We start from the raw sequence: 27002 nt of genomic DNA, 5'->3' as shown, positions 1-27002 counted from the left end.
TAATCAAAGCACACATTTACATAAACACCATGGCAGTGTCTCAAATGGCACCCTGTCCTCTATATAATGCACTACCTTTGACAAGATCAAAAGTAGTGCACTATATATAGTGCACTATATATAGTGCACTATATATCTTTATTTTAACAGGGAAAACAGACAGACCTGGATCTCTTTTATGGCTGTGCCGTGTGTAAACATGTTGACATGTACAGTTTTAGGCATACAGACAAGAACATTTCAAACATACAAAACAAAGACACAATTCAACAGAAACAATCACAGACAACATCATATTGATCCTCCATAACATTTTTTAAATGGGCAAGGGACACCAGAGTGTCTAACTTAAGTTGGATCTGCAGTTTGTTCCATAAATAAAGTGCAAAGGAACTAAAGGCAGTCCTACCCAACTCTGTGGAGACCGCAGGAGTCTCTAATGTAATCCACATCTGTGATCTGGTTTTAAAATTAGTATATCTAGTGGAAATTAATGATGATATATATGGAGGTAGTTTTAAAAGAAGCCTCACAGATAGAGGCCCAACCCACATGTTGATATATGATACAGTGATGAGTTTTGTAACTATCACCCGTGATAAACCTGAGTGCACAATGGTAAATAGCATCCAGTGGTTTTAATGTGTTTGCCGATGCATGCATATAGATAATATCACCATAATCTAAAACGGACATAAAAGTAGCCTGCACAATTTGTTTTCTATTTACGGAGGACAGACAAGCCCTGTTTCTGTAAAGGAACCCTATCTTGAATTTGAGCTTTTTTCCCAATTCAGTAACATGTTCTTTAAAAGAAAGCCTATCATATAACCATACCCCTAAGTATTTATATGCAGAGACCTGTTTGATTTGAGTACCATCCAAGCTAGTGATTACAAAAGTGTTTCTAACTGAGAGTTTAGACCTAGAAAAAAACATGACATTTGTTTTCTTAGCGTTTAAAACAAGTTTAAGCTGTAAAAGAGACCCCTGTAGTATCCTAAAATCAGACTCCAACTGCATTAACCTGTTAGGGCTAGGGGGCAGTATTGACACGGCTGGATAAAAAACATACCCGATTTAATCTGGTTACCACTCCTACCCAGTAACTAGAATATGCATATACTTATTACATATGGATAGAAAACACCCTAAAGTTTCTAAAACTGTTTGAATGGTGTCTGTGAGTATAACAGAACTCAAATGGCAGGTCAAAACCTGAGAGATTCCTTTTAAGGAAGTGGCCTGTCTGACCATTTCTTGAACTTCTTTTCCATCTCTATCTTTTACTAAGGATCTCTGCTCTACGTGACACTTCCTACGTCGTCCATAGGCGCTCAGAGCCCGGGAAAAACCTGAATGTCGTCATCCCAGCCCCAGGCTGAAACACATTATCGCCTTTCTCAAGTGGCCGATCAAGGGACTCTGGGCTTAGGCGCGTGACCCGACCGCCCCCGCCTTTGTGATTTTTTCCTCTGTTTGCCGAAAAGGAGATTCCCTGTCGGAATATTATCGCTTTTCTACGAGAAAAATGGCGTAAAAATTGATTTTAAACAGCGGTTGACATGCTTCGAAGTACGGTAATGGAATATTTAAAAAAAAATTGTCACGAATTGCGCCATGCGCGCGACCCTTCTTTACCATTTCGGATAGTGTCTGGAACGCACGAACAAAACGCCGCTATTCGGATATAACGATGGATTATTTTGGACCAAACCAACATTTGTTATTGAAGTAGCAGTCCTGGGAGTGCATTCTGACGAAGACAACAAAAGGTAATCAAACTTTTATAATAGTAAATATGATTATGGTGAGTGCTAAACTTGCCGGGTGTCTAAATAGCTAGCCCGTGATGCCTGGGCTATGTACTTAGAATATTGCAAAATGTGCTTTCACCAAAAAGCTATTTTAAAATCGGACATATCGAGTGCATAGAGGTCTGTATCTATAATTCTTAAAATAATTGTTATGCTTTTTGTGAACGTTTATCGTGAGTAATTTAGTAAAATGTTAGCGAATTCGCCGGAAGTTTGCGGGGGGGTATGCTAGTTCTGAACGTCACATGCTAATGTAAAAAGCTGGTTTTTGATATAAATATTAACTTGATTGAACAAAACATGCATGTATTGTATAACATAATGTCCTAGGGTTGTCATCTGATGAAGATCATCAAAGGTGAGTGCTGCATTTAGCTGTCTTCTGGGTTTTTGTGACATTATATGCTAGCTTGAAAAATGGGTGTCTGATTATTTCTGGCTTGGTACTCTGCTGACATAATCTAATGTTTTGCTTTCATTGTAAAGCCTTTTTGAAATCGGACAGTGTGGTTAGATTAACGAGAGTCTTGTCTTTAAATAGCTGTAAAATAGTCATATGTTTGAGAAATTGAAGTAATAGGATTTTTAAGGTTTTGAAAATCGAGCCACAGGCTTCAAGTGGCTGTTACGTAGGTGGGACGAATTCGTCCCGCCTAGCCCAGAGAGGTTAAAGCTTGGTCCGCTGTTGGAGCAATAGAGTACATCACTGTGGCATCTGCATATAAATGGAATTTACAATATCTGACATCATCACCAATGTTGTTTATATAAAGTGAGAACAATAGTGGGCCAATTATTGAACCCTGAGGGACCCCTTTAAGTAACTGTAAGGGGTCAGACTTGACCCCGTCGACCATGACAGCCTGAGTTCTATCTTTAAGATAGTCATAAAACCATCGGCAGGCATCAGTGCCCAGTCCTATAGATGACAGCTTACTCAAAAGGATAGCATGGTCTAGTGTCAAAAGCTTTTGACAAATCTACAAACAACGCAGCACAGTGCTTTCAATCATCTAAGGCATTTGCAATATCATTTACAACAAGCATAGTTGCCGATGTGGTACTGTGTTTAGATCTAAAACCAGATTGATTGGTGCTAATAATACTGTTAGCAGAAAGAAAAGACTGTAACTGTTTGTTGACTATAGATTCTAGGATCTTTGCCAGACAAGGGAGCCTAGAGATGGGTCGATAGTTATCCAAATCACTACCGTCACCTCCCTTATGTAATGGCAGAACAAAAGCTGCTTTCCACACCTTAGGGATATTTCCTGTGCTTAATGTTAGATTAAAAATGTGTGTCACTGAACCAGCAATGATAGGTGCAGCACACTTGATTCTGCCTCCTCGACCCTCCTCTCCTCCCTTTCTGCATCCTTTGATTTTCTCTGTCCCCTATCCTCCAGGCCGGCTCGGTCCTCCCCTCCTGCTCCATGGCTCGACGACTCACTGCGAGCTCACAGAACAGGGCTCCGGGCAGCCGAGCGGAAATGGAGGAAAACTCGCCTCCCTGCGGACCTGGCATCCTTTCACTCCCTCCTCTCTACATTCTCCTCTTCTGTCTCTGCTGCTAAAGCCACTTTCTACCACTCTAAATTCCAAGCATCTGCCTCTAACCCTAGGAAGCTCTTTGCTACCTTCTCCTCCCTCCTGAATCCTCCTCCCCCCCCTCCTCCCTCTCTGCGGATGACTTCGTCAACCATTTTGAAAAGAAGGTTGACGATATCCGATCCTCGTTTGCTAAGTCAAACGTCACCGCTGGTCTTGCTCACACTGCCCTACCCTGTGCTTTGACCTCTTTCTCCCCTCTCTCTCCAGATGAAATCTCGCGTCTTGTGACGGCCGGCCACCCAACAACCTGCCCACTTGACCCTATCCCCTCTCTTCTCCAGACCATTTCCGGAGACCTTCTCCCCTACCTCACCTCGCTCATCAACTCATCCTTGACCGCTGGCTACGTCCCTTCCGTCTTCAAGAGAGCGAGAGTTGCACCCCTTCTGAAAAAACCTACACTCAATCCCTCCCATGTCAACAACTACAGACCAGTATCCCTTCTTTCTTTTCTCTCCAAAACTCTTGAACGTGCCGTCCTTGGCCAGCTCTCCTGCTATCTCAGAATGACCTTCTTGATCCTAATCAGTCAGGTTTCAAAACTGGGCATTCAACTGAGACTGCTCTTCTCTGTGTCACGGAGGCTCTCCGCACTGCTAAAGCTAACTCTCTCTCCTCAGGTCTAGAAGGATGAGAGCAATCTGCTGCCTTTGATACTGTGAACCATCAGATCCTCCTTTCCACCCTCTCCGAGTTGGGCATCTCCGGCGCGGCCCATGCTTGGATTGCGTCCTACCTGACAGGTCGCTCCTACCAGGTGGCGTGGCGAGAATCTGTCTCCGCACCACGCGCTCTCACCACTGGTGTCCCCCAGGGCTCTGTTCTAGGCCCTCTCCTATTCTCGCTATACACCAAGTCACTTGGCTCTGTCATATCCTCACATGGTCTCTCCTATCATTGCTATGCAGACGACACACAATTAATCTTCTCCTTTCCCCCTTCTGATAACCAGGCGGCGAATCGCATCTCTGCATGTCTGGCAGACATATCAGTGTAGATGACGGATCACCACCTCAAGCTGAACCTCGGCAAGACGGAGCTGCTCTTCCTCCCGGGGATGGACTGCCCGTTCCATGATCTCGCCATCACGGTTGACAACTCCATTGTGTCCTCCTCCCAGAGTGCTAAGAACCTTGGCGTGATCCTGGACAACACCCTGTCGTTCTCCACTAACATCAAGGCGGTGACCCGATCCTGTAGGTTCATGCTCTACAACATTCGCAGAGTACGACCCTGCCTCACAGAGGAAGCGGCGCAGGTCCTAATCCAGGCACTTGTCATCTCCCGTCTGGATTACTGCAACTCGCTGTTGGCTGGGCTCCCTGCCTGTGCCATTAAACCCCTACAACTCATCCAGAACGCCGCAGCCCGTCTGGTGTTCAACCTTCCCAAGTTCTCTCACGTCACCCCGCTCCTCCGCTCTCTCCACTGGCTTCCAGTTGAAGCTCGCATCCGCTACAAGACCATGGTGCTTGCCTACGGAGCTGTGAGGGGAACGGCACCTCCGTACCTTCAGGCTCTGATCAGGCCCTACACCCAAACAAGGGCACTGCGTTCATCCACCTCTGGCCTGCTGGCCCCCCTACCTCTGAGGAAGCACGGTTCCCGCTCAGCCCAGTCCAAACTGTTCGCTGCTCTGGCACCCCAATGGTGGAACAAGCTCCCTCACGACGCCAGGACAGCGGAGTCAATCACCACCTTCCGGAGACACCTGAAACCCCACCTCTTTAAGGAATACCTGGGATAGGATAAAGTAATCCTTCTAACCCCCCCCCCCCCTAAAAGATTTAGATGCACTATTGTAAAGTGGTTGTTCCACTGGATATCATAAGGTGAATGCACCAATTTGTAAGTCGCTCTGGATAAGAGCGTCTGCTAAATGACTTAAATGTAAATGTAACTTAAGTAAGTACGGGTCTAAATTGTCAGCGCCTAAGGATTTCTTAGTATCAATGGCACACAGGGCAGCTAGAACCTCTGCTTCGGTTATTTTCTGGAAACTAAAAACAGGGTTACCATTTTTCATATAGGGGATAGGGTGCCATTTGGAACATTGGCACCACTCTCAAAGTAAACAGGTCACATGCTTGTTGCAGCCATCACGCTGTGCTGCAAGGCATCTCTCGCTCTTGCTCTCTCAAAGTATATGGACACCTGCTCGTCAAACATCTCATTCCAAAATGTCATTCCAAAATCAAACACATTTGGGATGAATTGGAACCTAATCAGCCAACATCCGTACCCGCAGCAATGTTCCAACATCTAGTGGAGTTGGTCCCCCCCTTTGTTGCTATTTACAGCCTCCACTCTTCTGGGAAGGCGCTCCACTAGATGTTGGAACATTGCTGCGGGCACTGATGTTGGGCGATTAGGTTCCAATTCATCCCAAAGGTGTTTGATGCGGTTGAGGTCAGGGCTCCACCCTGACCTCGACAAACCATTTCTGTATGGACCTCGCTTTGTGCACGGGGGCATTGTCATGCTGAAACAGGAAAGAGCCTTCCACAAACTGTTGCCACAAAGTTGGAAGCATAGAATCGTCTAGAATGTCATTGCATGCTGGAGCGTTAAGATTTCCCTTCATTGGAACTAAGGGGCCTTGCCCAAACCATGAAAAACAGCCCCAGACCATTTATCCTCCACCACCACAAAACTTTACAGTTGGCACTATGCATTCGGGCAGGTAGCGTTCTCTTGGCATCCACCAAACCCAGATTGTGAAGCGTGATTCATCACTCCAAAGAACACATTTCTACTGCTCCAGAGTTCAATGTTGGCGAGCTTTACACCACTCCAGCCGATGCTCGGCATTGCGCATGGTGATCTTAGGCTTGTGTGCGCCTGCTTGGCCATGGAAACCCATTTCATGACGCTCCCAACAACAGTTCTTGTGCTGATGTTGCTTCCAGAGGCAGTTTAGAACTCAGTAGTGAGTGTTGCAACCGAGGACAGATGTGTGGCCTACCTCTTCGCGGCTGAGCCGTTTTGCTCCTAGATGATTTCACTTCACAATAACAGCACTTAGTTGACCGGGGCAGCTCTAGCAGGACAGAAATTTTACAAACTGACTTGTTGGACAGGTGGCATCCTATGACGGTGCCACGTTGAAAGTCACTGAGCTTTTCAGCAAGGCCATTCTACTGCCAATGTTTGAGATTGCATGGCTGTATCCTCAATTTTATACAACTGTCAGCAACAGGTGTGGCTAAAATAGCCAAATACACTAATTTGAAGGGGTGTTTATATATTTATTAATATTTTTTTTATTAGGGTTGTCAAGAAAACAGCTGGAACATATTCTATCAAGTGAAACACTCAAAACATTGCAGATAGAAATGTAATGTATAGAGTTGTCATGCTTCTATATTATATGACAGAATACTTTTCTGTAATCTACACAGTCCATTTCTATGTGAATGTTCTGTAGCATTGCTCCCTCCTGAACAGCGCCCCCTGGTGGTGTTGTAACTCACCCTCTGGGCCCTGGTCTTCATCATCACCATCCTCATCCTCATCCTCAATATCAATCTCATCAGGGTTGGCTTGTTTGGCCAGTTCAGCCAGCTCACTGCGAGATGTGTCACTCCTAAACAAACAGATTCACAATGACACAGAGTGGTTAAGACCAGTATTGAACCATTTCTGCATTGTTGTATTTATATTAAATGACTGGCTACTTACTGGGCCCGTATCCACACAGCATCTCAAAATAGGAGTGCTGATCTAGGATCTGTCCATATTATCTTATTCATTATAATTTAAAATCTTAGATCAGCACTAATATTCTGAGACGCTTTGTGAATACGGGCCCTGGTCTGCAGTTGGGTTTTCAGAGGTCAATGGAAAGGATGCTAAATGGGTGGGTGGATGGATGACAGACCTGACGAAGAGGATCTTCTCTTTGAGTTTGGGTTTGTCCTGTTCAGCCTCGGCGGCCAGCTGTTGGGCCTGCTGCTCCAACAGCTTCATATCATCCAGCCCCAGCTGGCCCGGGGCAAGGTCTGAGACTGCACAGACACAGAATAACAGAGTTCGATACAGAGGTACACCCTAACCAAGCCCCATCTGGCCTGTGTTTTTCATGAAAAACATTTACAGCTGTAAGCATGACACTTCCAAATCATGTTAAAAATCAACATGGAAGATTAATCAATCACTTATAGGAAAAACATGTCATGCTTGATTACAAGATTGTGTCATTAGAGACCGAAGGTGTGGGTGCGTATATGTTTGTATGCGTGTGTGTGTGTGTGTTCTTACTGGTGGCGTTGGTGGTGGCCTTCATCATCTGTGAGGACATGAAGTTGACCTGTGTGTTGTACGTGGCCTGGACGCTGCGCTTGATCCTCAGCATCTCCCGGATAGTGTCTTCGTTCCCGTGGCGGATCTCAAACTCCTTCCACGTCTGCCAGAACGTGGCCGTCATCTGAAGCAAACACACACACACACAGGAAGTAAAACTTTTTATCGCTACTGTGCACAAACCTGTGTTTCCACAAATTGAGGAAAGGACTGAAACAGGGAAGGAGTACGTGGATTGTCCAATAAGAACAGCTAGCTTTCTGTTCAATAACATTTTCCTACGGTGTGCATTACAGCTGGGACGATAAACTACAAATTATCGACACTGACCATACCAATAACTTAGCGCAGGCATTTTGCTTATATCATTAATTATGATAAGTAGCCTACACTAGAGAAATGTGAAGTTTGAAATTAAATAAGTTTGCCGAGTGATTGTTAATGGCATAATTTGTGGCTACAACCACCAAACTAGTAGTAGTGGTAGCACATTAATGTTATAAACGTATCATTCTATTTATTGTTATCACATCAATTGAGGCAATTTATTGCAATACGGATTTTTGTTCATATTGCCCAGCTCTAGTGTGCACTAATGAAGAGGACCCTGGGTCAGAGTGTGAGAGCTCACCCTTGGGTCACAGATCTGAGAGCAGTAGGAGTAGATGGCTCTGCCCCGGTCGATCTCGCCCAGTTTGCTCTCCATGTCTGCGAAGCGCAGGCACATGTCCCTGGAGTGTTCGTCTGGAAGCACCTGGAAGAAAACAACATATGATATTATATATTGGAATATATTAGTTGCATAACCATATACACCATCTCAATAAATAAAAATCACATGATTAATTTAGGGGTGTCTAACTCATTTTGCCATGGGGGCTGCATTCGTTCTTGAACGAGGTCCGAAACAGAAAATGTGTTATCTTTCTTCGCCGTCAGAATTAGCAAAATATTTTCCAACATCCATCTTTTGGGAAATGTTTTATGCTCACTGACTGTCTAGCTTTCATTTCAGTGATTATTAGCGAGCTGGAGACAGTCAAGAAATGGAATGAATATAGGTCCCTTATCATTTTTACAACATTTCTATTTGGTTTTAGTAATTTGAAAGTATATTGAGTTTGTCGTCTCCCCCCATTTTTTTTTTTATCTATATAAGTTTGGACACACCTACTTATTCAAGGATCTTTCTTTCTTTTTACTATTTTCTACATTGTAGAATAATAGTGAATACATAAAAACTATGAAATAAGTGTTAAAAGTGTTAAACAAATCAAAATATATTTTAGATTAATCAAATAGCCACCCTTTGCCTTGATGACAGCTTTGCACACTCTTGGCATTCTCTCAAACACCTTCACAAGGAATGCTTTTCCAACAGTCTTGAAGGAGTTCCCACATACGCTGAGCACTTATGGCTGCTTTTCCTTCACTCTGTGGTCCAACTCTTCACAAACCATCTCAATTGGGTTGAAGTCAGAAGTCAGGCACTTGTCATCTCCCGTCTGGATTACTGCAACTCGCTGTTGGCTGGGCTCCCTGCCTGTGCCATTAAACCCCTACAACTCATCCAGAGTTGCCCGTCTGGTGTTCAACCTTCCCAAGTTCTCTCACGTCACCCCGCTCCTCCGCTCTCTCCACTGGCTTCCAGTTGAAGCTCGCATCCGCTACAAGACCATGGTGCTTGCCTACGGAGCTGTGAGGGGAACGGCACCTCCGTACCTTCAGGCTCTGATCAGGCCCTACACCCAAACAAGGGCACTGCGTTCATCCACCTCTGGCCTGCTCGCCTCCCTACCTCTGAGGAAGCACAGTTCCCGCTCAGCCCAGTCAAAACTGTTCGCTGCTCTGGCACCCTAATGGTGGAACAAGCTCCCTCACAACGCCAGGACAGCGGAGTCAATCACCACCTTCCGGAGACACCTGAAACCCCACCTCTTCAAGGAATACCTAGGATAGCATAAAGTAATCCTTCTAACCCCCCCCCCCAAAAGATTTAGATGCACTATTGTAAAGTGGTTGTTCCACTGGATATCATAAGGTGAATGCACCAATTTGTAAGTCGCTCTGGATAAGAGCGTCTGCTAAATGACTTAAATGTAAATGTAAACTCTCATCCACTTATCCTCTGCAGCAGAAGTTAACTCTGGGTCTTCCTTTCCTGTGGCGGTCCTCATGAGAGCCAGTTTCATCATAGCGCTTGATGGTTTTTGCAACTGCACTTGAAGAAACTTTCACAGTTCTTAATCTTCCGGACTGACCTTCATGTCTTAAAGTAATGATGGATGGTTGTTTCTCGCTGCTTATTTGAGCTGTTCTTGCCCTAATATAGGTATTTGGTCTTATACCAAATAGGGCTACCATCTGTATATCACCCCTACCTTGTCACAACACAACTGATTGGCTCAAACGCATTAAGAGGGAAAGAAATTCCCCAAAATAACAAGGCACAACTGTTAATTGAAATGCATTCCAGGTGACCTCATGAAGCTGGTTGTGAGAATGCCAAGAGTGTGCAAAGCTGTCATCATAGCAAAGGGTGGCTTCTTTGAAGAATCCGAAATAGAAAATATATGTTGATTTGTTTAACACTTTTTTGGTTACTACATGATTCCATGTGTTATTTCATAGTTTTGATGTCTTCACTATTATTCTACAATGTAGAAAATTGTAAAAATAAAGAAAGATCTTGGAATGAGCAGGCGTGTCCAAACTTTGGACTTGTACAATATGTATGTATGTATGTATGTATGTATGTATGTATGTATGTATGTATGTATGTATGTATGTATGTATGTATGTATGTATGTATGTATGTATGTATAGTGGGGAGAACAAGTACACTGCTCAAAAAAATAAAGGGAACACTTAAACAACACAATGAAACTCCAAGTCAATCACACTTCTGTGAAATCAAACTGCCCACTTAGGAAGCAACACTGATTGACAATAAATTTCACATGCTGTTGTGCAAATGGAATAGACAACAGGTGGAAATTATAGGCAATTAGCAAGACACCCCCAATAAAGGAGTGGTTCTGCAGGTGGGGACCACAGACCACTTCTCAGTTCCTATGCTTCCTGGCTGATGTTTTGGTCACTTTTGAATGCTGGCGGTGCTTTCACTCTAGTGGTAGCATGAGACGGAGTCTACAACCCACACAAGTGGCTCAGGTAGTACAGCTCATCAAGGATGGCACATCAATGCGAGCTGTGGCAAGAAGCTTTGCTGTGTCTGTCAGCGTAGTGTCCAGAGCATGGAGGCGCTACCAGGAGACAGGCCAGTACATCAGGAGACGTGGAGGAGGCCGTAGGAGGGCAACAACACAGCAGCAGGACCGCTACCGCCGCCTTTGTGCAAGGAGGAGCACTGCCAGAGCCCTGCAAAATGACCTCCAGCAGGCCACAAATGTGCATGTGTCTGCTCAAACGGTCAGAAACAGACTCCATGAGGGTGTATGAGGGCCCGACGTCCACAGGTGGGGGTTGTGCTTACAGCCCAACACCATGCAGGACGTTTGGCATTTGCCAGAGAACACCAAGATTGGCAAATTCGCCACTGGCGCCCTGTGCTCTTCACAGATGAAAGCAGGTTCACACTGAGCACATGTGACAGACATGACAGAGTCTGGAGATGCCGTGGAGAACGTTCTGCTGCCTGCAACATCCTCCAGCATGACCGGTTTGGCGGTGGGTCAGTCATGGTGTGGGGTGGCATTTCTTTGGGGGGGCCGCACAGCCCTCCATGTGCTCGCCAGAGGTAGCCTGACTGCCATTAGGTACCGAGATGAGATCCTCAGACCCCTTGTGAGACCATATGCTGGTGCGGTTGGCCCTGGGTTCCTCCTAATGCAAGACCTCATATGGCTGGAGTGTGTCAGCAGTTCCTGCAAGAGGAAGGCATTGATGCTATGGACTGGCCCGCCCGTTCCCCAGACCTGAATCCAATTGAGCACATCTGGGACATCATGTCTCGCTCCATCCACCAACGCCACGTTGCACCACAGACTGTCCAGGAGTTGGCGGATGCTTTAGTCCAGGTCTGGGAGGAGATCCCTCAGGAGACCATCCGCCACCTCATCAGGAGCATGCCCAGGCGTTGTAGGGAGGTCATACAGGCACGTGGAGGCCACACACACTACTGAGCCTCATTGACTTGTTTTAAGGACATTACATCAAAGTTGGATCAGCCTGTAGTGTGGTTTTCCACTTTAATTTTGAGTGTGACTCCAAATCCAGACCTCCATGGGTTGATAAATTGGATTTCCATTGATTATTTTTGTGTGATTTTGTTGTCAGCACATTCAACTATGTAAAGAAAAAAGTATTTAATAAGATTATTTCATTCATTCAGATCTAGGATGTGTTATTTTAGTGTTCCCTTTATTTTTTTGAGCAGTGTATTTGATACACTGCCGATTTTGCAGGTTTTCCTACTTACAAAGCATGTCTAGAGGTCTGTAATTTTTATCATAGGTACACTTCAACAGTGAGAGACGGAATCTAAAACAAAAATCCAGAAAATCACATTGTATGATTTTTAAGTAATTCATTTGCATTTTATTGCATGACATAAGTATTTGATCACCTACCAACCAGTAAGAATTCCGGCTCTCACAGACCTGTTTGTTTTTCCTGTTCTCCACTCATTACCTGTATTAACTGCACCTGTTTGAACTCGTTACCTGTATAAAAGACACCTGTCCACACACTCAATCAAATAGACTCCAACCTCTCCACAATGGCCAAGACCAGAGAGCTGTGTAAGGACATCAGGGATAAAATTGTACACCTGCACAAGGCTAGGATGGGCTACAGGACAATAGGCAAGCAGCTTGGTGAGAAGGCAACAACTGTTGGCGCAATTATTAGAAAATGGAAGAAGTTCAAGATGACGGTCAATCACCCTCGGTCTGGGGCTCCATGCAAGATCTCACCTCGTGGAGCATCAATGATCATGAGGAAGGTGAGGAATAAGCCCAGAACTACAAGGCAGGACCTGGTCAATGACCTGAAGAGAGCTGGGACCACAGTCTCAAAGAAAACCATTAGTAAAACACTACGCCGTCATGGATTAAAATCCTGCAGCGCAGGCAAGGTCCCCCTGCTCAAGCCAGCGCATGTCCAGGCCCGTCTAAAGTTTGCCAATGACCATCTGGATGATCCAGAGGATGAATGGGAGAAGGTCATGTGGTCTGATGAGACAAAAATAGAGCTTTTTGGTCTAAACTCCACTCGCCGTGTTTGGAGGAAGAAGAAGGATGAGTACAACCCCAAGAACACCATCCCAACCGTGAAGCATGGAGGTGGAAACATCATTCTTTGGGGATGCTTTTCTGCAAAGGGGACAGGACGACTGCACCGTATTGAGGGGAGGATGGATGGGGCCATGTATCGCGAGATCTTGGCCAACAACCTCCTTCCCTCAGTAAGAGCATTGAAGATGGGTCGTGGCTGGGTCTTCCAGCATGACAACGACCCGAAACACACAGCCAGGGCAACTAAGGAGTGGCTCCGTAAGAAGCATCTCAAGGTCCTGGAGTGGCCTAGCCAGTCTCCAGACCTGAACCCAATAGAAAATCTTTGGAGGGAGCTGAAAGTCCGTATTGCCCAGCGACAGCCCCGAAACCTGAAGGATCTGGAGAAGGTCTGTATGGAGGAGTGGTCCAAAATCCCTGCTGCAGTGTGTACAAACCTGGTCAAGAACTACAGGAAACGTATGATCTCTAATTGCAAACAAAGGTTTCTGTACCAAATATTAAGTTCTGCTTTTCTGATGTATCAAATACTTATGTCATGCAATAAAATGCAAATTAATTACTTAAAAATCATACAATGTGATTTTTCTGGATTTTTGTTTTAGATTCCATCTCTCACAGTTGGAGTGTACCTATGATAAATAATTACAGACCTCTACATGCTTTGTAAGTAGGAAAACCTGCAAAATCGGCAGCGGAACCCCTAGATGTAAGAAGTTAACAAGACATTTGTGGAGTGGTTGAAAAACTAGTTTTAATGACTCCAACCTAAGTGTATGTAAACTTCCGACTTCAACTGTGTATGTACAGTGAGGGAAAAAAGTATTTGATCCCCTGCTGATTTTGTGCGTTTGCCCACTGACAAAGAAATGATCAGTCTATAATTTTAATGGTAGGTTTATTTGAACAGTGAGAGACAGAATTACAAAAAAAACATCCAGAAAAACGCATGTCAAAAATGTTATAAATTGATTTGCATTTTAATGAGGGAAATAAGTATTTGACCCCCTCTCAATCAGAAAGATTTCTGGCTCGTTGGCAACAACTCAACTCGCCGTGTTTGGAGGAGGAGGAATGCTGCCTATGACCCCAAGAACACCACCCCCACCGTCAAACATGGAGGTGGAAACATTATGCTTTGGGGGTGTTTTTCTGCTAAGAAATCAGGACAACTTCACCGCATCAAAGGGACGATGGACGGGGCCATGTACCGTCAAATCTTGGGTGAGAACCTCCTTCCTTCAGCCAGGGCATTGAAAATGGGTCGTGGATGGGTATTCCAGCATGACAATGACCCAAAACACACGGCCAAGGCAACAAAGGAGTGGCTCAAGAAGAAGCACATTAAGGTCCTGGAGTGGCCTAGCCAGTCTCCAGACCTTAATCACATAGAAAATCTGTGGAGGGAGATGAAGGTTCGAGTTGCCAAACGTCAGCCTCGAAACCTTAATGACTGGGAGAAGATCTGCAAAGAGGACTGGGACAAAATTCCTCCTGAGATTGTGTGCAAACCTGGTGGCCAACTACAAGAAACGTCTGACCTCTGATTGCCAACAAGGGTTTTGCCACCAAGTAATAAGTCATGTTTTGCAGAGAGGTCAAGTACTTATTTCCCTCATTAAAATGCAAATCAATTGTATAACATTTTTGACATGCGTTTTTCTGGATTTTTTTTGTTGTTATTCTGTCTCACTGTTCAAATAAACCTACCATTAAAATTATAGACTGATCATTTCTTTGTCAGTGGGCAAACGTACAAAATCAGCAGGGGATCAAATACTTTTTTCCCCCTCACTGTATGTATGTGTATATTATATTTTTTTATATGTACTCAAACCACCCACGGGCCGGATTGGACGCCCCTCACGGGCCACTGATTTAGCTTATTGAGATGCACCTGTGTGTGTGTGTGCATAACAAAATGAGACACTACACTCTTACCTCGATGGCTTTCTGGTAGATTGCTCTGGTGTAGGTGACGCCATAGATCTCTGCAGCCCTCTTGATGTAGATGTTGAACATGTGATGCCTCTCCGTGTTGTCCACCGCCTGCGTGGCTCTCTCGTACACCGCCATGGCGTGACGCGCCAACCCAAACTCCTCCTCCAGTTTGGCGTAGAGCAGGTAGATGGCTGTCAATCACAACATAAAATAGTTAACGTATCACTCGTCATTCCTGTAGCTGGGGGGATAGTACCACATAAATAAGGCCATTATTACAAATAGAACCCAGCAGCAAACTGATTATAAAAACTAACAGAGGCTGAAAGATACTTGAACACCCTTTTCATACGATCATGCCAACCTGAACCGTACTGAGCTGGCTCGGTCATGGTCTTTTAACATCTGTCATTCCCAGCACGGTTTCTGCAACTGTGGTGGATGCGTAACCAGGCCAGCACAGTACAGCTTGGCTTCGTAGTGTGAAAAGGATTGTATTTTCCTTGGTGCTTCTCAGTACCTAAAAAGCAACTGTGATGATGATGACTTCATTGTATCAGTCAGGAAATTATTTTTTCATCGTACAGCATGTCAGCTTAGACAGACATGCCATACGTCACAAACATGCATTAGACATAAAGAAGTCACGTAGACAACAATGTCCCTTACTCTTGGCGAACTTGGCTGGACAGCCATCCAGCGCCTGCTCAAACAGGTCCCGGGCCCTCTCCAGCTTCTTGCCCCCGTAGCGGTCGATGAACTTGGTGAGGTAGGTGTTCCAGATGTCATAGACGTTGGGCCACCTGAAGAGGGCGATGCCGCGCTCGTACGCCTGCAGAGAGCGCATGGAGACCATCAGCAACAGGGATTTAGACCTGATCAAAATGCTGTAGTTTTAAGGGTGAAGGTATGGTTAGGGTCGTGTTCAGTAGGGAACTCGGCCCTGAACATGACCCAGTTGTAAAGTAACAGTTTGAACGCAGTATGAGTTAGAGTTTATATGCTAGGCTGTGAAATGTTAGACTGGTCCCAGTTCAGGCATCGTGACAATGGCAATAAGAGTTGTCAAGACAGCACAACAGAACTGGGACCAGGCTAGTGAGATGTGTGCAGCAGGGCAGGTGGTTGGTGTCACCTTGAAGCTCTCCTCAAAGTAGTTGTGCTCCTCCAGGAACATGGCATAGTTGATGATTATCTGGGGCGTGGCTATGCGCAGGTCAATGATGCGGTCGTACACTGCCTTGGTGGACTGACGGGGAGAAACGACCAAGACAAAAGGTAGGGTTGTTAGTTACATCGTATGGTCGTTACATGCATTGTTGTTACATGTTTGGTCCCTAAAACTGGGTCATCACTATGCACAAGATGCAATTTTCAGGTTCTCCTATTCTAACAACATTTCATCTGAGAGAAGAAGAGCTCACGGAATACATAAACCGTACAAACCTAAACAATGTTAATCAATCCAATCCAGAAACCCTAATGAAGGATTTTTGGGCTCCCGAGTGGCGCAGCAGTCTAAGGCACTGCATCTCAGTGAAAGAGGCGTCCCTATACTCCCTGGTTCGGATCCAGGCTGTATCACATCTGGCCATGATTGGGAGTCCCATAGGGCGGCGCACAATTTGCCCAGGGTCATCCGGGTTTGGCCAGGGTAGGCCGTCATTGTAAATAAGAATTTGTTCTTAACTGACCTGCCTAGTTAAATAAATGTTACATATTTTGTTTTTAAATGAAAGCTTCTTGCAGCCAAAACGTTAGTTGACTATTGTTAGGCTGAGTATACACAGGCAGCTCAATTCTGATCTGTTTACCAATAAGATCAGATATTTTGCCAATAATGGGGCAAAAGATCCGATTTGGGCTGCCTGTGTAAACGCAGCCTTAGATGTGTTGCATCAAAGCTACCTTCTTTTCCTTTCTAAATCAGTGCAATTGAAATACAACGAAGACAGACACCGTAGAGAGAAACATGAAGAAAGTACCTGGAAGGTTCCCATACTCTCCTCCAGGTCAGCCAGCATGGACCAGACCTTCAGAGACTTGTACACTCTGTTCTGCACGGGCTCTGACACATCAAAGTACTCCGCCTTCTTGGACGGGATGGCAGTTGCTTTCTACACATTTGGAAAGAGAGAAAGTCAAGGGATATTTGCACAGACATGCATCCAGTATTTATTCATCCCCCCGTAACTATTCCCCAGGTCCTTGCTGTAAATGAGAATGTGTTCTCAGTCAACTTACCTGGTAAAATAAAAAAAATGTACATCTATAGAAAGAATATTTGAAACTATGAGAAGAGCAGTCTGCATCATAGAATTTGAGATTAGATCACGGTATTCATTTATTGAAGTTATTAAATAGATACATTAAAAAAGCAAGTACATGTCAGCCGCCCACACAGCAATGTGTAGCAGTTTAAACGCATAAGAAATAATTCAGGATGACAGAAAAGTAAAAACAAAATGTACATGTCTTTGGAGTGTGTGACAGACAGTGGGTCAGTATTTGTTGTGCCTGTGTCTCCGTCTCACCCTCAGTATACGTAGCGCCTGTTCGTAGTTCTCATGGCGTAGCTCCATCTCTCCGTATTCACACCACACGCCAGCCAGGTCGTCAACCTGCTTGTAGTTCACCTTGGTGGCTTTCTCAAAGATGGTCCGCGCCTGATAGTGGGGAAAAGTGGAAAAAGAACATTTAAAATAATAATTAAAACTTAACTTCCTCTTGGGTTGAAGGAGTAAATCTATGTTGTTTTTACCCTAAGTAGGGAGAAGACTTGATTGAGCTTGCAATGGAATGGTCCCAAACGTGCAAATTCTACCCATATGGCACTCCAGGCAGGCTCAAATAAGGATTTGAAAGGTTTAAAATACAATTTCAACCCACGTGTGATGGGGAAACCTTAGTTTGAGACTCACGTCGTCTAGCTGCTCGTTCTCCTCGTAAAACTTGGCGAAGGAGACCCAGAGAGAGCTGGGTTTCCCTGTAGCCTTCATAGGGTCCACAGTCTGAACTGCCTCTGTGTAGGTGTTGATGATCTGAAAAAGGGGTTAAGACACACATTCTATACACTGTACATGTATGTGAGGAAGAGCATGCAAGGTACCTATTGCCAGCTAGAAAGACTAAGAAACCATGTTAAATGTGAAATCTGTAAACATGTATTAATTGCTACTCTCTACCAATAACACAGATGTAAACTAGCTCGGATTTTTCTCAAACCCTTTTCACATTATAATTCCAACCTGAACAGTACTGCGCTGGCTCGGATATTTTCATTTCATATCACGGTTCCAGCTACAACAGTAGAGCGGAACCAGGCCAGGGCAGTACACCTCAGTTCAGTAGAATAAAATGGGTATTAGAGACAGTGTCAAAAAGATGGCACAAGTAAGACTAGGGCTAAGAGTTCAGGGCCTGTATCCACAAAGGGTCTCAGAGTAGGAGTGCTGATCTAGGATCTGGTCCCATCTGTTCATATAATCATATTCAGACTAAACTGATCCTGGGTCAGCACTTCTACTACGTGCCCACTTCTGGTTTCTGCTACCTGTCGTGGTTTCCCCTCGTACAGTTTGACCCTCTTATGCCACTCGTGGACGTTGTGGGGATTCTGTCTCAGCAGCACACTGTTCAGCAGGAGGGGCCTGCGAGCGATCAGCTGCTCAAAGCGGGCCAGACGCAGCTCCAGGTCTACGTCCTCTGAGAGGGAAAGGGAACACGAGTTGAGCATGACGACAAAGGCAAAGCATTGACTTGCGGCTGTGATTTTTTCCCCCCTTGTAATATTTATTTACACAGGTTATTCTCGTTGAGATCAAATCTATTTTTGCGAGAGATTGTGATACTCTACAATCCAGACACACTGGGTGCATCTCAATACTCTAAAATGGCTGGCTTCCCAAGACTACTCTCTTCAGTTACATTTATGTTGAAGGAACTAGAGCACAAGCATTTCTGTAAACTGTGTACATTTGATTTTTTTTACTCAAAGTCGCAGCCAGCCAGGATTGGGAAAACAGTAACATGGATACCTAGATCAGGAATCGATTTCCCTTAATAGAGTTATTTGAGATCTGAGCAGGAGACAAGGAGAGTAAGACACTTTAGACTATTGAGATGCACCCACCTTCTTCATCTTTCCCCAACTCGGAGGTAGTCTCCATCTTGGCAGCAATCATGCTCTCCTCAAACTGGGCGTAGCTGTCGAACACCTGGGTGAAATCTCTCACCGTCACCACCGTTAAGATGGCCTCCTCATACACATCCCGAGCCTGGTGGGCCACAACACACAAGCATTCAAATTAGTCTGTGTGTGTGTGCATCCCAAAAACGGTGAATATATTTACTAACACTTTACTTGCACTACATAACAATGTTGTAAAGCTTCATAACATGCATGATAGCTAATCAAAACGTGTCAAATATATATTATGACAATGTTATGGTGGTGAGGTACCCTATAATCCTACATCATTTCTAATGACCCTGATGCATGACGACAAAGTCAAAAGTGGACTATAAGATGACATTGTCTATAGGGCGCTGGTCAAAAGTAGTGCACTACAAAAGGAATAGGGTGCCATTTGGGATGCATCTATCCAGACCAGTACCTTTTCAAAATGTCCACTGCGGATGTAGTAGTCAGCCAGGGAGCACCAGAGTTTGCCCAGCTGGTCTGTGAAGCGAGTGAGGCCTCCACGGATGATGGCCCCAACATTCAGAGAGTTCACCTTGTCTGGGTTCTGAGAGATCAGGTCACACAGCTCGTGCCATAGCTGTTAGATATTAACCAAACAACACGGGGATAACATTAGATATCAACCACACAACAACATGGGGATAAGGAGGATGAGCCAGACGTGGTCTTACCTGGTAGTTAGACTTGCCCTCCTTGGACACAAAGCTCTCATCATTGACAACGGCTGCCAGACGTACTGCTGCTTCATCCAGCTTGCCGCAGGAACGCAGGTAATCTATGTACTCCTCTGCATTCTCTGGGGACAGCTGCAGAGAAAGAGGGGGATAGTCAAATCCAGGGGGCTGTTGCAGAAATAACTTTGTCATTTTGAGAAATATAGACTTTTGGCACTTGACAACCAATATATAGCTTTCTTTATCAACCATGTATCTAATAATTCTGGAATATGGGCCTCCCGGGTGGCGCAGTGGTCTAGCTGTGCCACCAGAGATTCTGGTTTCAAGTCCAGGCTCTGTCGCAGCCGGCCGCGACCGGGAGGCCCATGGGGAGGCGCACAATTGGCCCAGCGTCGTCCGGGTTAGTGAGGGTTTGGCTGGCAGGAATATCCTTGTCTCATCACGCACTAGCGACTCCTGTGGCGGGCCGGGCGCAGTGCACGCTGACCAGGTCGCCAAGTGTACGGTGTTTCCTCCGACACATTGGTGCGTTGGATGGGCATTGTGTCAAGAAGCAGTGCGGCTTGGTTGGGTTGCGTTTCGGAGGACGCATGGCTCTCGACCTTCGCCTCTCTCTCTCTCGAGTCCGTACGGGAGTTGCAGTGATGAGACAAGACTATAACTACTACCAATTGGAAACCACGAAATTGGGGAGAAAAAAGGGCTCAATGTAGAATAATTCTGGAATACCACACTGCTGCTTGTGTGGAAGACTAGAAAACGTATTAAGCAGAGACAAAATCTTTTGAACGCATGTATATTGTCCTGTCCATTCCTTCAAATAATTACAAGAGCTAAATAAATATCTAGGGTTATCAGGGTAATGCATACAGGTAATTCCAATATGAACCCTAGAGGTCAGAGGACTCTTGACCCAAATATTCAGGAAATGTTTCAGATTTCTAATGATACATGATTTGGAGATAACACACACAAAGCTACCATTGCTGCAATGTTATCACACGTTAGGCAACTCTAGGGACAGGGCCAGTAAGTAAGCCTTGTCCAAGCCAGAACAGCACACTCTGGGTACAAAATCACAGACAAATCAACAACCAAAAAAATCACAGCCCCAGATGGTACCGACAGATCAAATTTGGGGGTCTGACTTATGGACTATAAGGTTGAATAGTTAACTATAAAACCAACAAGGACTAACTTCCAGTGAACTGGATTGCGTCAAACCTGGCTGTATGAAAAGAAGCTGAGAGAACTCTGGAATCAAAAAAAGGTTAGGCCGACCAATACAGGTTACTCAGAGAGGTATCAGAACCCAGGTGAAGGATGAAAACTACTGCATTTCTGATGGTGTCTCTGAGCTGAAGTCTGTCTATGGCACAGGACGACACCCCAATGACTGAACATGAAGTGGAATGCGCTGCAGAACTATAGAACTCATGCTACATGTTGACCCTCATGCTACAGCCCCTGTAAGACGGGTCTACTACTTCAGCTTCTTCTTTCATGCTGGAGGATATGAAGACTCCCACACATCCCTGTTCAAGAATGAAGAGTGTATGCCTATTACATCTGATCACAAGTCTAGATGGGGGTAATGCAGTTACTCTACAGCTGGAGGTGGGAGATCAGGTCTACTTACGCCTAAGGGCCAATGCACACGTGTGGGCTTCTCACACTTCCTTTAATAGTTTTCTGCTCACACATTTATTGGTAGCACTGTCATCTATTCCAGGCCTACCTTCTATGTTAAGTGATATCTTGTAGGTTTCTGATGTGATGTGTGGTTGGTGTTGTTATAATCTCATAACTAAGACAAAGTCTTATCACCATTGTTGAAAATGAATAGTGTTTATTAATGTGTATTCTGATTTGTTTTTATTTCCTTTTTAATCCTGTGACTATCTTCCATAAAGTGTGGCTTCAGCTTTGGTTGTAGTTCAATCACAGAGGAGCAAATCTTCTAAAAATGTCCTCTTACCTTGAGGTACCTGCGGTAGACACGGATGGCGGTCTCAGGCAGGGGCAGGTTCCGGGCAAAGCGGAGGTACAGGGGCCAGATGCGAGGGTGCTGAGTGACGGGAAGGGCTCTGAGCGCTCGGTCAAATGTGCGTCTGCTCCTGGTGATCTTACACTGAGACACCAGAAACTGGCAGTAGTCTAGCCATATCCTCGGCATCTAGGACAGCCACGGGAAGAACAAGTTATGTGGGATACTATTCCTAACATCTCAGACGACAAAATCTACTTCCAAGTAAAAAATACTCTCACACATAAACGTACTCTGTGATAGTCTGTGCCAATGAATGGACAATAATATTCCTCAGAGTTTGTGTGAGTATTTTCTCTTAACAGGGGATGGACAGACATGGCATAAGCATAAGCCTACCTTGTGCATGAAAACCAGAGCTCTTTCATGGCAGTTGTTGATCTCCTCGTAGGCTGGCTCCATGATGCACTTCCCTTTGACCTGTTTCCGTCTCTCTCGCAGGTAGTTGTACCATAACTTGTAACTGCAAGGTCACGTATGAACAATCCGTGAACACCCAGTCATAACATTTAGCAATGCCTAAAACCCTAGCCCAGACACTGGTATGGTATTCGATAACAACCATTGTACGGTTTTCAAATAAGCCTAGATTTTGGGCCGATTTTCCAGAGACTGATTGACAAATGTTTTTAGTCCAGGACTAGGTCTAAGATTTGTCTAAACATCAGACTGTTACCATGGTTACTCCATGGATATCAGTCTGAAAGAAGTTGCTGTAAAGACGCAATAGTCTCGACAAGCCAGAATGTTGAATACAATGATATTTTAACATACTTTACCGGTTGTCCATGCTGTTGGTTCTTTTGGTGGTAGGAAGTGGAGATAGGGTAACCACAGGAAAGTGTTGTTTACCTCACTTTTTGCAGGGCCAGAAGGTTCTGTTGCTTGCATTTTCCATCTCCTGATGCATTTCACGCGATGCACAATATGTAAACAATAGCCGAATGTAACCGAATGTTGTCGACCAAAGCGCGTTCCCTCGCAGTCAGCTGGAAGTGCTTGTGAAATTTGCCAGCTCTTTGCGTGGGACAACATTTGGTCTGTGCTTCGGTTAAACTCGGCCATTGTTGACATATTGTGTAAGTTGCGTGCAAATTGCGTCAGCATTGAAAATACAAAACAGAATTACAAACCGACATACAGACCAGCGTACTGAAAGTCGGGTTAATAACACTACTCTGGATATTTTGTCTCAGAGTAACTCCTACATTAAGACAAAATCAGCAGACAACAGGTCAAGCAGGTTCAAATTAAGTTTATTCAACAGTCTGACTTGTGATGGGACTGGTCACAAAAGTGAGCCTATATGTTGGAGACAAGAAAGAGGAGTCTTCCACTCTCGGATTCTTTGAAAGGCTAGTTTAAGATGTGTCCTGGAAATCGGCCCTACAGTTGAAGTCGGGGGTTTACATACACTTAGGTTGGAGTCATTAAAACTTGTTTTTCAACCACTCCACAAATTTTTTGTTAACAAACTATAGTTTTGGCATGTCGGTTAGGACATCTACTTTGTGCATGACACAAGTCATTTTTCCAACAATTGTTTACAGACAGATTATTTCACTTATAATTCACTGTATCACAATTTCAGTGGGTCAGAAGTTACATACACTAAGTTGACTGTGCCTTTAAACAGCTAGGAAAATTCCAGAAAATAATGTAATGGCTTTAGAAGCTTCTGATAGGCTAATTGACATCATTTGAGTCAATTGGAGGTGTACCTGTGGATGTATTTCAAGGCCTACCTTCAAACTCAGTGCCTCTTTGCTTGACATCATGGGAAAATCAAAAGAAATCAGCCAAGACCCCAGAAAAACAATTGTAGACCTCCACAAGTCAGGTTCATCCTTGGGAGCAATTTCCAAACGCCTGAAGGTACCAACGTTCATCTGTACAAACAATAGTACGCAAGTATAAACACCATGGAACCCCGCAGCCGTCATACCTCTCAGGAAGGAGACGCGTTCTGTCTCCTAGAGATGAATGTACTTTGGTGCGAAAAGTGCAAATCAATCCCAGAACAGCAAAGGACCTTGTGAAAATGCTGGAGGAAACAGGTACAAAAGTATCTATATCCACAGTAAAATGAGTCCTATGTCGACATAACCTGAAAGGCTGCTCAGCAAGGAAGAAGCCACTGCTCCAAAACCACCATAAAAAAGCCAGACTACGGTTTGCAACTACACATGGGGACAAAGATTGTACTTTTTGTCCTCTGGTCTGATGAAACAAAAATAGAACTGTTTGGCCATAATGACCATTGTTATGTTTGGAGGAAAAAGTGGAACGCTTGCAAGCCGAAGAACACCATCCCAATAGTGAAGCACGGGGGTGGCAGCATCATGTTGTGGGGGTGCTTTGCTGCAGACGGGACTGGTGCACTTCACAAAATAGATGGCATCAGTGAGAGCGGAAAATTATGTGGATATATTGAAGCAACATCTCAAGACATCAGTCAGGAAGTCAAAGCTTGGTCGCAAATGGGTCTTCCAAATGGACAATGACCCCAAGCATACTTCCAAAGTTGTGGCAAAATGGCTTAAGGACAACAAAGTCAAGGTATTGGAGTGGCCATCACAAAGCCCTGACCTCAATCCTATAGAAAATGTAATGGCAGAACTGAAAAAGTGTATGCGAGCAAGGAGGCCTAGAAACCTGACCCAGTTACACCAGCTCTGTCAGGAGGAATGGACCAAAATTCACCCAACTTATTGTGGGAAGCTTGTGGAAGGCTACCTGAAACATTTGACCCAAGTTAAACAATTTAAAAGGCAAAGCTACCAAATACTAATTGAGTGTATGCAAACTTCTGACCCACTGGGAATGTGATGAAAGAAATAAATGCTGAAATAAGTCATTCTCTACTATTATTATGACATTTCACATTCTTAAAATAAAGAGGTGATCCTAACTGAACTAAGACAGGGAATTTTTACTAGGATTAAAATGTCAGGAATTGTGAAAAACTGAGTTTAAATGAATTTGGCTAAGGTGTATGTAAACGTCCGACTTCAACAGTGTATGTGCAACAGTAACTGTCTGTGAAAATGTTCCTGTCTCTGGTTAGAGACAGACTACAAACAGTCTGGGACACTACAGTATTTTCCATGAACCTTTAGCAGTGTATTCCTATTCTGGCCCTGGGGGCCAAGGGGGGTGAGTTTTGTTTTTGCCCCAAAATAATGTATGGCACCCCTTTGGGTCCCCAGGACCAGGATTGGGAAACACTGCAGCCATCTAGATGCAGAAACGTTGCCTCTACCTGCCAGGTAGCTCTTTCAGAGCTCGTTCATATATCATGTTGAGGATGGACATTGTGCCGTTTTGTTTGAACTCGATGTAACGCATCCAGCACTTGACCGAGTACGGATTCCTGATGATCTCCTCCTCATAAGGCAAGTCATCTTCCTCCTGAAAAATACCATCACCAACCCAGCAAAACAGTCAACAGGAAGCCTTCTCTCCTTCGAACGTTGGACACTTTTCTCTCATTCGAAAAACACTGCACTATTCTCAAAACTAGTGTAACGTTTCTCGAAGAATAGAAAGGGCTACAATATGCTGTAAATTCACACACAGTAGACGGAACAGTTTGCCGGGGCATTCAAATCGACACAGCCGAGGTCGAGGAGGCCGCATAAATATTACAGCATGCTGAGAGAATTCCACAAGAAAATATCAATATTCATGAAATAACTTACAAACATGACGTCCGGTTTCCCATTTAGAGACGGCATTTTTGATTTTAAGACCAAAATAAATGCCCGTAGTGTCAAAAGTTCCCAAAAATGTATGTATTGTTACTAAACGTCCTGACTCCTCCAACGTGTTCAGAACGTAGAATATAAACCCCGCCCCATGTGGAAATATTATTGGGTAGTACAACGGTCACTCAACAGACTATCCAATCATTAGTCACAAAGAAAACAGCATATTATTAGCACTCCAGCCCAGCAGGTGGCGACAGTGGAAAATCTGATATGCTCGTGCATGGCCAAACCTATAGGTGAAAGGTTATCAAAACGTCGACAAACACAAAAGCGCTAGCCAGGCGCAGACTAGCCACTCAACAGACTATCCAATTGGATTATTTCAAATGGCTAAAATACAGTTGTTGAGAATGTTTCTCAACCAGCGTTTAACATCAGCTGCTGAGGAGACATTTGTGGCTGTTGAGAAAACGATAGCAGAGTACCTGGAAGAAGTGTGTCCAAAAGAGGAGAATGGCCGTCTACAGAGGCAGCTTTATATCGTTCTCAAACCACCAGAGATACAATTACATAGGACAGGTTTGTCATTAGCTATTACATTTTTTCCTGTTGACATCAATATTATGCGACATTGGCCATCTTTTTTTATTACATTCGAGCACGATACACATCATGTCTTGCTGAAGGACACATTTTGTATAATGTTGCATACATGGAAATGTAATTATGGTCTCATGTCAGCTTTTACTTTTTTGTTGAATCCTTTCTCCTCTCCAGACCTTCAGCAGCTCTCTCTCACTGTCTTCGAAGAGGAGGTTCCCCCTGAACAGCAACACTGTGAGCAGGAGTGGAGCCCCAATCTGGGGAAAGAAGACCCAGAGCCCACACAGATTAGAGGAACAACAGGTGCAACACAGGACCAGTCAGGAGGAAGAGTTTCATAATGACACCTTCATAATTAGCTCTGACTGTGAAAAGTGACTATGATCAGGATGAGGATTTATGTCAGCCCTCACATCTTTACCAAACCCAAAGTGAGGAATATGAACAGGGAGCCTCTCTACCTAGCCCCTCATCGGAACAGATCAAAGCTGAACCTGATGTAGAGGGCTACAGAGTATTAGAGCTAACGAGTGGCTCTCAGCCCCTCTCTGCAGTAAATCCAGACTGTTCTCCAATCCCAAGTGAATACAGGGAAGGTGTCAAAGAAGAGGAAACAGAACCTTGGATTAGGTTTAAGCCACTCAAATCAAAGAAGGCACAGAAAATAACAAGCCAAATCTCCGGCATCTGGAAAAAAGGAAGGAAATCCACAGTCATTCCATTTGAGCCCACACAGTCAAAGCCTCAAACAGTCAAAGCCACACCCTGTTGGTGTGGTGTGTGTGGAAATAAATGTTACTGAGTTTTTTAATAAAACATACACGAGAACACA

The 27002-nt window shown here is 44.5% G+C and overlaps 1 protein-coding gene and 1 long non-coding RNA gene across 2 annotated transcripts in view; one reads left to right on the top strand and one right to left on the bottom strand.

Moving 5' to 3' along the window:
• LOC106607544 (pre-mRNA-splicing factor SYF1) overlaps positions 1-25702 on the bottom strand; it is a 29538-nt gene extending 3836 nt beyond the window's left edge. The window contains exons 1-18 of the mRNA XM_014204577.3: positions 25559-25702; positions 25120-25268; positions 22197-22320; positions 21789-21986; positions 19805-19939; positions 19546-19710; positions 19062-19206; positions 18483-18634; positions 17851-17970; positions 17464-17595; positions 16915-17046; positions 16065-16178; positions 15599-15761; positions 14930-15120; positions 8362-8484; positions 7689-7854; positions 7309-7435; positions 6902-7014 (exon numbers count right to left, since the gene is read on the bottom strand). Of these exons, the coding sequence (XP_014060052.1) occupies positions 6902-7014; positions 7309-7435; positions 7689-7854; positions 8362-8484; positions 14930-15120; positions 15599-15761; positions 16065-16178; positions 16915-17046; positions 17464-17595; positions 17851-17970; positions 18483-18634; positions 19062-19206; positions 19546-19710; positions 19805-19939; positions 21789-21986; positions 22197-22320; positions 25120-25268; positions 25559-25594 (2485 nt within the window). The 5' untranslated portion in view covers positions 25595-25702. The remainder of the gene's footprint in view (positions 1-6901; positions 7015-7308; positions 7436-7688; positions 7855-8361; positions 8485-14929; positions 15121-15598; positions 15762-16064; positions 16179-16914; positions 17047-17463; positions 17596-17850; positions 17971-18482; positions 18635-19061; positions 19207-19545; positions 19711-19804; positions 19940-21788; positions 21987-22196; positions 22321-25119; positions 25269-25558) is intronic.
• Positions 25703-25883: 181 nt separating this feature from the next.
• Positions 25884-27002, top strand: LOC106607543 (uncharacterized). The gene is made up of 2 exons (XR_001329223.3): positions 25884-26146; positions 26345-27002. It is a non-coding gene; the product is annotated as an uncharacterized LOC106607543 (long non-coding RNA).

The sequence above is a fragment of the Salmo salar genome, chromosome 06 (genome assembly GCF_965601325.2).
Source record: "Salmo salar chromosome 06, fSalSal1, whole genome shotgun sequence".
Taxonomy (NCBI): Eukaryota; Metazoa; Chordata; class Actinopteri; order Salmoniformes; family Salmonidae; genus Salmo; species Salmo salar.
This window is presented reverse-complemented; position numbering and strand designations above follow the sequence as displayed.